Source organism: Pezoporus flaviventris, unplaced genomic scaffold (genome assembly GCF_033815535.1).
Source record: "Pezoporus flaviventris isolate CSIRO_AGI_PZ_B2104156 unplaced genomic scaffold, CSIRO_AGI_Pfla_v1 ptg000037l, whole genome shotgun sequence".
In the NCBI taxonomy this organism is placed as follows: domain Eukaryota; kingdom Metazoa; phylum Chordata; class Aves; order Psittaciformes; family Psittacidae; genus Pezoporus; species Pezoporus flaviventris.
This window is the reverse complement of record NW_026892585.1, coordinates 20,653,161-20,667,678: the sequence shown is the minus strand read 5'-3', so window position 1 is coordinate 20,667,678 and position 14,518 is coordinate 20,653,161. Positions and strand designations below refer to the sequence as shown.

The 14,518-nt window shown below is 38.0% G+C and overlaps 1 protein-coding gene across 1 annotated transcript in view; it reads right to left on the bottom strand.

Moving 5' to 3' along the window:
- Positions 1-14,518, bottom strand: part of LOC133275131 (ubiquitin-conjugating enzyme E2 E2) — a 210,618-nt gene that overhangs the window by 32,532 nt on the left and 163,568 nt on the right. The window contains exon 4 of the mRNA XM_061464928.1: positions 5,452-5,584. Within this exon, the coding sequence (XP_061320912.1) occupies positions 5,452-5,584 (133 nt within the window). The remainder of the gene's footprint in view (positions 1-5,451; positions 5,585-14,518) is intronic.

The window sequence follows — 14,518 nt, the reverse complement described above, 5'->3', positions numbered from 1 at the left end:
TTAATAAACATTATTCTTAATGAAAACGCAGACACCACTGCACTGACAATTCCTGGGGGTAAAGTCTTCTTGAAGAGCATTCATTTTTCTACAAATACTTGTATGAAAGACTGTGGTATAGCTTCCTGATTTGTCAAGGCTTCCTGCTCCAGAGGGACAATATGCAGGGCAATGAAATTATTGTCCTCCCTTCAATCACTATAGTGCACATAAAGATACAGTGTAAATTTGTTGTGATAGCTAAACTTTAAAGGACCTCAGATCAAAAGTTCGCATACTTGGGGAATTCACTGATTTCTTATGCAGACTGAGGACAGAAACTGAGCTGAAATTCTTGCTGTCAGATCAGGCTGACTAAAAGATGTGATATCCCCTATTCATATACATATCTGTATATATACATATACACAAATACACCCATACATATACACACCCACACACCACAAGAGACATCTATCTACGTGTAGCTATATATCCCATTCAATATCCCAGAGAAAGAGACAGTGGAGAAGAGAGAACTTTCCTTTGTTAAAGCCAAGGGGTGAACTGTCTGAGTCCATTAAGGATGAAAGGAAGACAGCAGGAAAAAAAGACCTTAATGGGATTTCTGAAAAAGGTTGAGGGGTCATTAAGGCACTGGAGAAATGTAAGATTATTTCCTTGGCAGGCCATTTAAGTATTTTTATTCATTTCTTTAAGTGGCTGTTCTGAACAGGGCACAGCTTTCTCTTTTCTTCAGCCCACTTCACTTGGAAGGTGAAGATGCTGTATTTTTGGGCTGAAGTGAAACCTCAACTTGTGACCAAGTCTGAAGCTTCAGCAGCAACTGGCCTTTAGCAGAAGGTGAGATTATGCCTACACCTATGCCTCACTTTGTTCCATACCTTCCTCCCGTCTGGCATCTCGTAAAAACAATGTGATACTTAGGACACAGCTGGAAAGAGAACAGCAATTCTTCAGGCTGCCCACTTTCTTGCTGACTCAGCCAACTGGGCGCTCAGCTAATTTCTGCAGTGCCTTTGAAGCTTCCTCACAGTAGAGCTGAGGAAATACTTTTAATTGATTAGAGCCTCCCACAAAGCCAAAGGTAATTTGTCAGTTCTCAGATGAGCTCTTCTAAAGATTGTGTTTTCTGGTGGTAGAGATAAATTGGCGTTAGTGCGGGATGGGCCCTCCATCACTCCTACTGCATCAGTCACACACAGATAAACTGGTCTCGGGGAAGAACAACTCCCTCCTCTGCATGAGAGTGCAGCAGTTGCGAGTGAAGCCAAATGCCATTGATTTAAAAGGAAAGCAGAGCTGAAAGGGTCAGTGACCTCTGGCTTGGAAAATCTGGATTCCAGTTTCAAGGCATGAGACAAAGTTGAAAGGCTGAAACAGACTGACTTCAAAGGGGAAAACAATGAATATCATGAGAGCAAATTATATTCTTTACCACATGGTATACTCTCTTTTGGTGAAGAATAGCTTAATTTGATATTATGCTTAACTTCAAAGAGACACTGACAGGTAAAAACAAACAAAAAGATAACGATGGTCCTGTAGGAGAAAGACTAGTTGGTACAACCTGATGGCAGTGATGCTTGACTATACAAAACTAGGAATGTGAACTGGACCACACAGTTTAATTAGGGGATGTAATAATAGAAATAAAACTTGAAAATCTTAGGAGGATGTTGAAGGCCACAAAGGTGTAAAAACTGAACACATAAAAATGAAAGTTTTGGATGGATACTTTTTCTCTGTTTAAATAAAACCTGAACAAGTGTGTGATTCAGTGTCTTTTATGTCATAAAGACAATGTGGGAAGCAGGCTAACTATCTAGAAGAACAAACTGAAATTACTTCATACATTTGTTAAAAAATGCCCCAAAATGTAAGTCAAACATCTTTCTCCATGTGCAAATGTGCTCTCAGATGTTTAACTTTATTTTAATTAATGTTTTCCAATATGCAGCAGGTTCCTAATGATCAGAATAGGCATGAATAGTATTTATAGAAGGAACCTGGATTGCTTAGAAAATACTGAGAACTTTGTATAATACAAACCAAACAATAGATACACCATAAATGTATTTAAATAATAATAATAAAAATAAAAGACACTTATCCAGAACCTACTTTCAATATATTTTTCTTGTTTTAAAAATTATTTTACTTTTCCTAACATCCATGTGCAATATATGCATGCACAACAGCAGAGTGCACAACAGCTGACACTGAATAAGGAAAAGGAATTGTGGAAATCTTTCTGCAGATTTTAATACACTTTGGATTAGGCCCTTTAAGAGTAACTATGTTATGTGACAGGGGCATTTGCTTTTGGAACCTCAGGCTGGGTCAAGTAATTGCATCTGGGAAATACGGTTTCTGCTTCTTCCCAGGTCTTCTGTGGTCATGTTTTTGGAAGATCAATTTTGACAGTACTCATTTAAATGTTTCCTTACTTCATAGTAAAACTGGGATGAAAATGGCCTACAGAAGTCTCAGGAGTAATTTATAAATTCAATCATAGACAGAAATCTGAATTGGACCCTTTCTACTATGTACTTACAGGAAGGTAATCTTGCCAACACTCAGGAATACATTTTATGTCTTTCTCAGTACATTGCACAGTCTTGTACTTTATACTTTTTAAGACGATAGAGCCATAAGGAGTGGGACTATTCTTAGAAAAAAATCTAAGATGATCTATTCCCATAACCCTAGGACCCATGAACATATTTTGAGAACAGCACTGATTATCACAAGTTTTGTGGAGAAGAAATGTCCGTATCCAGTGACACATATAGTGCTATACAGTGAGGTCATATATTACAGTCCACATACTCACTACCTTTGTTTTGCTGGAAATGAGTATGTGGAGAACATACTTAACTACCGTATCTCAACAATACCGACTGGCAGCAGCTACCTTATGACACTCATCTTTCTATGATGCTTTACTAAACAGATTCCCCAAACTATTTTACCTATGAATCAGTATCATAGGGTCTGGAAAATAGGTGTAATGAAATAGCAACAGTTTGAGAGATCCTACAGCAGGACTGAAAATAGGGGTCACTTACAGCAGTGGCTGAAGTGAATAGAATAAGAATCCATGTGTACAAAATATGCTAGCAGCATTCAGTTGTATCTGACATTAGTCCCCTGTGCTCATGTACTCATTACTTTCTTGCAGATAACAATTTCCCTCATCACAAATACTGGCGTTTTAGTAATACAATATGCCATCATCAACTCTCTCATCCTTTATCAAGCAGTACATTTTCATATGATTTATATGGACACATTTCTTAGAATGACAATTGGCATCAAGATAAAGGCAGACAAACAAAATCTATTACAAAGCAGAAGAACCTCCTCTTTGCTTGATATTTCATTAATAAGTAATGCACAGTTGCATTACTCATGTCTCAAAATAACACAGTCGCCAAACACAACTGAGTGTGGACTGACAAAATCCTCACCTCACAGTGAAACAGTGGACTTTCACCTTCTATTTTCAAAGGATGCCTATTGTGTATACTGCCTCAACACTCAACAGATTCAACAGAGAGAACGACAAAATGTATCCCTCCAACTTGTCTTTCAGATCTAGTTCTTTACATATTAGATTTGGACCATGCTCTATTTTATACCCAATAATCAATATAGTGCATATGCCAATATCCCCTAGATAACATAATTTTAATTTGCAACCCTTGCATTACAGCTACTACAAACAAAATAAGACCAGCAAAGAGGTAAACAAAATGGACCTGTTAAGACAGACCTTGTGAGAAGCCTGGACTGGCTTGGGCTGGGAGGGAGGAAGGAAGAATAGTGCATTGCCCCAGCTCAGTATGCCCAAAGCTTTAACTAACTGAAGGAAAAGTTAAAATGTTTCGATGTCTTTCTTCACTGTGTAATCACAGTTACCTAAATCAGAAAATGTGCAGTCAACACGGTCTACAACCCCTGTAAGACTCTAAGCTTCCCTAAACTGGAACACTAAAAGTTAACAAAGTTAGACCATCTCAAATACTGCTATACTAACCAATGTTTAGGTCACTGGCTGGGAAAGTCCAATTTACAGAATGACAAGTACTTACTTTGAATTCACATCTCTCTTTTTTAAAACTTTTCCTGATAATATCAATGCTAACTACTACAAATATTACTACCGTGGCATTATAGTTCTGTTTATAAACACTTCTCTTTCAACAGTGTACTCTTGGTAATCAAATCAGAATAAACTATTCTCTGTTTTAATGCAATACCCTTCTATTAGGACCGGTCTGGCAAAGCAACCCTTTCAAAAATGTGTTAAAAAGTAGGTAAATATTTTTTGCACCCATAGCTCCTCCAGTGAAGCTGTTCCAGGCCCTCACCCTCCATGCTGGCAAGGTTAACAATTCACTGCTTTTCACTTTGTTTCATGAAAGACAGGCCCATCAATTTATTTGATTCTATTAAAAGCCCTGCCAAGGGTAAATTTTCCCAGTTTCTGTTCCTGTTAGTGAATATGTGTGTTAAGAATTGCACTCTGTCTTCCAGATAATGTTTTACAAGTGTCACGTATAAGACATTGGTAATTCCTTATCTCTACAGGCAATGCCAGAGGATGTATCTTACGAATGTGCCTTCTTTACAGATGCATTAGATAGTTGGTTTGAAATAATCCTGTGACCCCCCAGTAAAGCCCAGTTTTGACACCCTCCCACCTTCCCCCTCATAATTATTACTACTGGTTATCAGTAACACTCTGCACTACCACATTTAATCCCATTTCTGTTTTTCTAGTCTTCCAGATTTTCCTGTTTGATATTCTGAGCATACTCAATCATGGCTATGCCATCATCATATTAATACAGTTCTATGTCTGTGATTAGTGTCATTATTAACAGCGTTAGAAACCAATCTGTAAGGAATTCTGTAAATCTCATGTCTTTCACTCTGGTTTCTTGCCCATGCTGCCATATTTCCACATTCTTCCAGTAAACTGATGTAAGGCAATGATCATGAATGAATAATAGTGTATCTTGCATCTGCAGAAGTAATTTATATGAAGGAGTGCAAAAGGTGCATATTTTTGTCAGAATGCCACAGACCCCTGGTGAATGATATGGGTCAACAGGAAAGATTAAGTATCTTCAGCTGCTTACATAGGGTGCAACTCAAATATAAATGCTTTCACATTAGCAACAAATCCAAATCAAATAAATAACTGCTGGAAATTATATAACCATTTGCTAAATAAATGCATACCCATCCAGCTAAACTGGCAACATACAGACAAATTTTAGGCAGTTATTTAAATTCTTTCCATCAAAATGCTCAGTTTAAATATTCATTATTGCCTTGAAAGTTTTATGTTTCATCCTACAATGATACACCAACATCCACACACACAGAAATATCACGAAGAGAGGACTCCTATCAGACTTCTGATATCCTCCTACTAACCTTCGGTGGTTTAAAAGGATAGTCCGGTGAAAAGGTAATGTCAAGGAAGAAAACTCCACCTTCATATACAGACCCTGGAGGCCCCAGTATAGTTGACCTCCATTCATAAATGTTGTCTCCTTTGGGTCCAGCACTACAATAGAAAACAAAAATATAACATAATAACTACATACAATCAATATAACATAATAACTACATACATCCATCAGTTATACTCTACTGGTAGTACCACTGGTTTTGCAAGTTAGAAGTGTGTATTTTTTATCACTACAAGTTAAAATTGTGTATCACATTTATTAAGTTAGCCCTTGATAAAACATGTAACTGGTGTCCTAAGCTCTATCAGTGAAGTGATATATTCAGCCAGGAAGAAGTATTAAAATCACATCATAAATTATTCAAATAAGCACAGAAAAATTCCCAACTGAATCATCTCAAATATTTTAGTAGGCAGATGTAAAGTATTTACAGTGCAAGGATAACAGAGACTTTGCTGAGATGTCTTGTGACCGTCCTGCCTCAGAAGCCATCCTATTTTCACCTACCTCTTCATCCACCTACTTCATCAGTCAGTAGCAGTGTAATTACACACATTATTATACAGCACAGACTGTACTAAAGACTGAGCAGGGTCCAAACAACCTTGCAGATGTACTTTCTAAGTACTTTTCTCTGCAAATGTTACCCTATCTGAAAAATATTATAAAGAGGAAGCAGGTTAAGATGTTACAGATTCACAGAATTGTTAGGGTTGGAAGGGAACTCTGGAGACCAGCTACTTCAACCATTAAATTCAATGTCCTTGTTTAAAAACACAGTACTGAAACAATATTACAAGATATCACAAGACATAATCCTGTATGTGAAACAAGAAAAATCTCTCACCCACATGGTCCATTCCTGAGGAAAAAAATACTTAAAACCTAATAAAAGTTCTTGGGCATGACTCGTCCAAAAGCCAACACAGCCTCCTTTCATACAACATAATGCCTGTCTATAGAAGTACATATGTTACTCAGCATGGCCTCTTAAGAAATATGAAGGCTTTTTTTCAGTACATAGCCTGCTGATATCAGTCACCAACAGATGAGTTGAATTATACTTAGGATCAATCAGGATGGTAACTTCTAGGTACCTGATTAATATTTTTGAGAGGAAGTTGGTTCTGGTGTGTATTTCAAATAACTGATGTGGTATTGTCTTAAGGCATTTCTTGTGAAACAATTCTTACTATGTTTGCAATAAAGATTTCCACAGCAGACAGGGGTTTGTGAAATAACCCTATGTGCAGAACAGATGAAAGCTCTTGGCTATGCTCCATGCCTCACAATGTACCCAATTATTATACGACATCATGTCATGTTTACTGCTTAACTATTCATTTTTTTCACTGAAAGTTAATAAAACCCTCTTTCACCTGAAATTCCTTGGGCTCCCTTCATTAAAACTTCTGACTGCATGATTCTCTGCATACAACTGTGTGACAGTGCTGCGCAGTGTACTTCATTAGTCATAGCACCTACATCAATTTTCTATAGTAGCTGTTAATGCTGGTTGGCTTACTAAACTATGTGGCTTCTTAACAAAAATAGGTTACAAAGAATGTAACATTATGGAACTTTCATTTTCTATCAGCCATAGTAACAAAATAGCAACTGTTTTAAAGATAAAAAATGCCTTTTTAAGTGTCACTATAGCAGAAGTGTTGCTATCCATATTCCACAGTGTCTATAATACATCAGGTTGTGAGCTGCCAAACAAATTTAATTTACCCAGTTCTCAGTTTGCATTAACCTTTGAATGATAAAGCACAGCTGAGACTGCTGTAAGAAATAAACCAGAGAATGAATAATTAAAAACACCTTCACTGCCTTTAGAAAGACCAATCCCGAATCAACAGGGAAGGTTTAATTGTGACTGAACTAGGTATTAAGGGTCTAATTGAACTCTTTATAAGCCCAAACAAATGTGGTTCTGCATCAGTGCTATGGTATACAAGGTTCACAGAAAATAGAACCCTTACAAAAAAAATCAGGCAATTAGTTCAAATACAAAAGACAAGAAGCAGAGGCAGTCTAAACCTTGCATAGAAAAAGCACCCATAATACATGAAAGAAATCCTTTCCCATTTTCTGCAGAAAAATATTCTAATACTTGGAGAAGCAATGGCACAGCTGATACTAGCAGGTTCAAACAGAAGTGAGATAAATGTTGATCCCAGAGAAACGGTTGGAAACTGCAAGTAACAAAAGCAAGTCCTGTCTTTTTTAGACCTTATTTAGCAAAGAAGCAATGGTTGGGCCCTTTTTAGGTTTGAGCGAGGCTCACTTTTTTGATTTGAACATTCTCTGATAGTGTCATTTTCATAATGTATATTATTTTTATTTGTTTTGCCTATTTATTTAATTGCATTAACATTTTAAATGAGCAGTTATTAATTAGAATAGTTGGAAAATGCTCCATCTGCCAGTTGAGCTGTTTCGGCACGTCCAGCTACAAGCCCAGTCTGATCACATTCTGAGGACGCTGATTAACATTAATTGAAGGTTTCCTTTGCAAATGAGAGATGAAGCTTTATTAAGTATTATTATTAATTTGAAGAATAGCTCAAATTGTATGGAGTATGGGAAGACTGCTGTTACCAACGTTGCCAGTTAGCGTGCTTGCTGGCAGCAAGGCTGTTGAGCCAATGTAAAATGCCAATTCATGTGCACAGGCAACGGCTGGTATTAAGGGCAACAGCAGACACAAGTGTAATCCTTTTTCACTTGCACATTAATAATACAAACAGTTTGACAGGTGTATATCTTTGTTTTCCTTCTTTCTTACTGTTAAGCCTTTTATTTATCCATATTATTGGCAACCAGAACAACGATTCATCAGGCTTCACCAGAGAAAATTCCCACATGTGTAAGACCTAAGCCAGAGCCTTATTCTATAGGGTTGTAATGCAAGAGGATTTAATTGCCCTTCTCCTATGTGGATATCTGCTCAGCACACTGAAGCCCAAATGGTTTACATTCAGTATGGTTTATATTCCAGCTCTATTAATGTTACAGGCAACCAAATGACAGCTCTCAAAGAAAGCAAACCAAACATGCCTGAAGTTCTGTTATCTTTGGAAGGACAGATTGAGATGTGCACCCACTTGGCAAAGGGCAGACTAAATCTGTCTTGAGCAAAACTGACCCAGGGCCAGAGAATACTCATGCTGTTTGCTACTAACCTACTGCTAAATCCATCAGCTTCAGGGGGGAAATGATGGTGGCTGTGGCAGCTCCAGGTGGAAGTGGCTGAACTGTAAGGATAAGGTGGTTAGGAGAAGGGCAGGTCCGCTGTCAGAGCAGCACCACAGCCTCCCAGTTTGAGCCCTGATGTTAAAAATTGGTGACTACAGGATGAAACAATCAAGGAGCCCAATGAGAAGCAAGAGGTGTTACCTGTGTTATCTCCCAGGTGGAATTTGTAACATAAGGCCAAGGAGGTGCAGCTGAGCATAAAGGACCTGCAGACGGCCCTAATAACGGCTTGTCAAGAGCTAGCTTTCTGCTGTCCTTATTCCCCCATAGCTCTCGAGACACTCCACAGTATACCCTATTTTAGCCACTGGGGAGGCTTTGCTTGCTGGAAGAAACATAGCCATCCTTCTTCCTTTTCCAGAATGACATCAATATGGGCTTAGGAAATTCAGGACAAAGGAGTCAAAACATGTAAAGTTGTCTCCTTTTTATTTCACTCTCCTTTGTGTCTCCTGATATATTTTATTTCTGCCACTGCTTCCCACAAACCTACTTGGAGGTGAAATGTTTGTACATCAGTTACAGTTAGTACCAAAATACTTTACATGCTGCTGTAACTGAATCCATTTTGTTTTAAATGCTTAATGCACTGAATATTTTCTATTGCCTCAACAAATTTTAGGCAGGCAGACTTGAAAGTAGTGCAGCCAAAAAGTGCTTGTCCAGTACAATACGTTACAAACATCAAGCTTTCCCTGCAGTTAGAATATCCTAAAATATTAAATTTAAAATAATGTATCAGGAGAGTTGTATGAAAACCACAGCATCTGTGTGACATACCACATGAAAACTTATCTGGAGAAGTTATGAAAGTACAGCTGATCTTTAGTTTTGTCAGAGCTGTGATTTGTACATAAATTTACTTAATTTCCAGAGAATAGCTCAAAAAAAAAGGTAAACACAGAAGGTAAAAAAATATTCCCTTTGTCTATCAAGTAGACAAATGGAATAAATTAGTAAAAATAATGTTATTACTTTCTAATCTAACATATTTCTTGATGAAGGGTTACATGCATCCCCAGTGCCTATAACTGGAGGGAGCATAACCTCATAGTTTGTTTCTGGTGATGTGGAAAATGAAAACTAGTTCTATGCCTCCCCTCTCATTCTTGGTCTCTCAATCTTACTGGTCTCCACCCATAAAGGCGTAACTGTACCCTTTAACACAAGGGAAAGGTAGTGCTGTAGCAGAAAGCAAAGAAGTAAGATAAGGAATTGTAACTTAAATTTCCTTCTTGATCCAACACATGAATGATGTGTTGGTGGGAGTGATCAGGCCAAATAAAAAAGGAAAGCGAGATGGTTGGGAGGCCTTCCTATTCCTCAGGACTCAGAAAGAAATGGAAAGATTCTTCTGGACTAGGTGAGTTTAAGTTCATTTTTACCCTCATCCTTTATAACATGGTAGGATAAAGCAGGACCAGGACATTATACTAATATACTACACATTCCATGGCATTGTCTATGGCATTTCATTCTTAATACTGCATTGTTTAATCTGAATTGCCTCAGCAGACAGAACTGGGGTTCCCCTGCCCTAAGTGCAGTCCATGGAGGATACAGTCTCTCTCAACTACCTTTGGTAACATGTGACAGCGAAAGAAGAGGGATACACTCAAGTTTCTTCCTCTTTCTTTCCTTTTATTACATGGAGCCTTTACCTGACTGTTTAAGAGATTTCTCTGAGCAGAACAGCTCACCACAGAATTATCTCTGTTTACAAGCATTACAAGTCAGTTTCTTGCAATCCCACTTCTCACACATCTAACAGTTATGCTGCAGCAGATCCTGCCTCTAGCTGTCCTCTGTGAATGCCTCTGGGAAGCCACTTGGCCCAGAGGTCACAGTGGATACAAAAGTATTGGAAGATTGGTAAAATAATTTAAGAGCGCAGCTGTTGAGGGAAGAGGATGGATGTGACAACACAAAAGATTGCAGATTCAGCTTTCAGTGAGATACATCTCCTGAGAAGCTCATATGAAGCCTCATTAAAATAAACCCAGTATACCTCTGCTCTCTGTTTTGAACTTGGTGCCATTACTGAAACTGGTCCTAAGCAAAAGTGTTGCTTTGGAATGTATCACATCTCGCAGCTGTCCCCTTGCTTGGGAACACGCTGATGAGACCAGCAGTAGGACTATGCTGGCAAAGTGGATGGATAACCTCAATTTGAGAAGAAGTCACCAGGTGCTATGCTGATGCTAACATCACCAAGTGACTCAGACCAACCTGCACACCCAGCCCAGCCCCATTTAACACAATGCAAAAACAGTGCCATTGGAAAGCATTGGCATCACAGCCCTTGCTTTATGTCTTTGGCTTTGGAATGGATACACAGTGCCATCAGCACTGGTTATGTGTTGAATTTCTTCTGCTCTTCTCCCAGTTCTCTCTTCTCTCCATTCTGGAAGCACACCTGATCCACCACCTCTTGAGACTTTACCCTTTCTCTTCCTTTTTTACTGACAATCCTTCTTCACAGAACCTGTATTTTCTATTTTCTGCTTGAGGGTGGGTTTTCTCCAGCGCCTTCTCTGTATGGTGATAATTCATTGCTCTTTCATTATAGTGGAGGTTTCCTCCCTTCGGGTACATGCAGATCCTCCTCCCCCTAACATGCCCTTTCTTTTTCTCTCATCAACAGCCACCAACACACCCTCCTATTTTTCATCTTTCTCCAGAAAGGAGGGGGTGGAAAATGGTACAGGGGAATTTTATTACAGTACAGCAGTTATTCATTTTGTTTCTTTCCTTCTCTGTTGCCCTTCTTCAGGGATGTAGAAAATGAAGAGCAAGCAGAGGGGGTGCTGGAGCAACAGTAGTGTATTGAAGGGAAAGGGAGTCACAGCTGCCTGCCCAGATGCTACAGTGATATCAGTAGCTACTTTTATAAATGTATGTAATAAACAGTTGCCACAGCAGCCAAAGGAATACATTTCTACAAAACAAAAACAAAGAGAGCAGTGAGCACTGAGACTGCCTGTGGCAATGGGCACAGTTGTATGGGTAATAACACCTCTGCTATGAATAACATTAGCAGGCTAGTCTCCAAGCAGTAAAATCAAAGAACAATTAAAGAAATAAACCTCTTTAGAATTAGAGAAAAGTGCTTACTTCCGCTATAATACTGATGACTTAAACGCTCATCAAAGAATAAACCCTCCCGAAATTTGTACCTTTGAAAGGCATAACCTTTTCTTAATCTCTGTTTTTCCTGAAAATCTGCTGAACACTCCATCTCAATTCCTTCTTCTTGATGGTGCAAAAAGTGCCTTTATTAAAATGCTGGAACATGCTCATAGTTCTTACTAGTTATAATCTAGACCAAAGCTGGAAATTTTTCAGCATTTAATTTGAGGCCCAAGAGATCCAAATTACTCCAAGAAAATTAACAATATATATACTTTTTAAAAGAGATGTTAATTTTACTTTAAATAGGTGCTATATGTCATGAAAATCTTGGCTCTCCATGCTCTAACAATCTAACACTCAAATTTGGGTCTACGCTAGATCCAGTATTTTTGGTCAACCTGCAATATTACTAGGAATTTATGTCTTAAGTGTGTTGGAATATCAATATAACTAGAGGAAGTAAGAAAGGCTCTTGAGTAGGTGTCTTTCATAAGGCTTAATTATTCATACTGGAAACTGAGGGTGAAATGACTGGACTACTTGTCACTCAGATAGGGCTTGACAGAAAGAGAAACTTCAGACAAATCTTATATACCACTTAGTTTCCATTACAACAAGAGAATTCAGCTGAAAAATTTGGGTCACACTTCCTTACAGTTCTTCCGATTTTTTTGATTGAGACCATCTTTTCATAAGAAACTTAAAAAAAAAGAGTACTTTTAGGCAAGCAGTAAGAGGAGAAGGATATTAAGACATTTTTCAAACTTATGCTACAATTCCTTCAAAGTTATATCCTGCTTATATCGAGTGCTTTTTACTGAAGCCAGTTACCATGTTCATCTACACTACGGAACCAATGTGTTTGTGGTAAACATGACTGGGAGAATATTTAGGAAAACCGATCCCAATGAACTGTCAAAGGAGCAGTCATGTATTACAGGATAACACTAGATACTGCTTTTTGTGCTTATTGAGAGCACTTGAACTCAGTGTGGTACGGCATTTTTTTACTGTCAATCTTCTCTAGTTTTAGCAAGGTGTTATAGAGGTCCATTTATCACCCAAAGCAATATGCAGTTTAACTTTGGGGCTTCCTGCCACTTTATTTCTTGCAACAAACTCACAGCACACCAAGCCAGTGTGCCAAGTCTGTTTGAGGAACATCCTTTTTTCCTTCTGATTGATTTTCTCTGCCTTCCTCTCACTGGAGCCATTAAAAAATTTTGGCTGAAGCTGCTGAAGCTCTCTTGTGTTAAAAATTAGTAAGTTTTGGCCACAGTAAAAATAACAAATAGATCCAAGCCAATATCACTCAGTTGATTTTATTATTCACTTCTAAACAATACCACTAAAAATTATTAAAAGCATCCTAGCACTTTAGCAGACTGGTATTATTTAAAGAGTACTTTGATGCTTTTATTCTTTAAGGTCCTGTCTTCAGAGCATTTCTGAGATAGAAGCCATCATGGAGAGAACTGCTTCTTAATGCACAAAATAGTTATTTATATTATAGTATCTACAGCAATTTATTCATTGCAAACACCATTACACAGTGTATGATCACAGTATGCTGAGTATTCACAATGAGATTTTAAAAATGGCAATTTTGTTAAGTATTCTCCACTTTGTTCAGCTGAAGAAAATGACATAAAACCCTTCACAAGAAGGCTTTCCTTTTCAGCACCGGAAACAACCATTTGCCTCCTATTACACATCTATAGGCTCGGTTCCCTTTCGACACATCTTTTGTTTCTTTTTCTTTTAAAGTAATACCAACTTTAGTTCCATCTTTTTTACAGTCCATAAATGGAGTGTATAGTTTAAATAAGATAAAATATTTAACAGTCTGATTTGCCTCTATGGTAAATTATATCAAGCATGATCCATATTTCAGCAAAGGAGGAAAACACAAAGAACACTACAAAAAAAAAAAGACTGTCCTGGGACCTTCTAATATGACCTCCAACCCTGCAGTTTGCCAAATGATATTATTTCCATGTTAATCCTAATTTGCTTTTCCTTGGGTTTTTTTTCTTTCCCAGGATTGCGATTTATTTGTCAGAATGTAACTACCTTTTAATTTCACAACATTTCCCCTTTCCCAGAACAGCTGCAATTTACTCTTCTATCATTGCTAAGTGAAACAGACACACAACGGTGGGGTGGCACCATCAGGCACTACATTTTTAAATCCTAAATCTAATTTAAAAGGCTGAGATGACTGAGTGCAGACAGATAGTACAGAAACCCCATAGCAGCTGGAAGATTTAAGAAGTGTAGTAGGAAAGAAAGTATTCTTGCAAATAGCACTGACTTTCTAGTTTCTGTGGAAACCTCAAGAGGCAATGCAGTACAAAGAGGTAGACAGGGCTAAAGCAGACCAGCTCCAACAGACTAGAAAGGCTTGTCATGAGTGGGTGCAATATACTGTAAGCTTCAGATTTGAAATCCATTTGACATGTTAATTTGATCTAAAAACCGATTCCAAACTCCTGCTGGTCATCAGAAATGATGAAAAAATGAAAAAAAAAAAACCCAAACCAACCACCCAAACCCAAACAAAGAAAACCCCCAAACCATGCACAATGTATTAGCAATGAACAGATCAGCTGAACTCCGACTCATGTCTCCTTCAC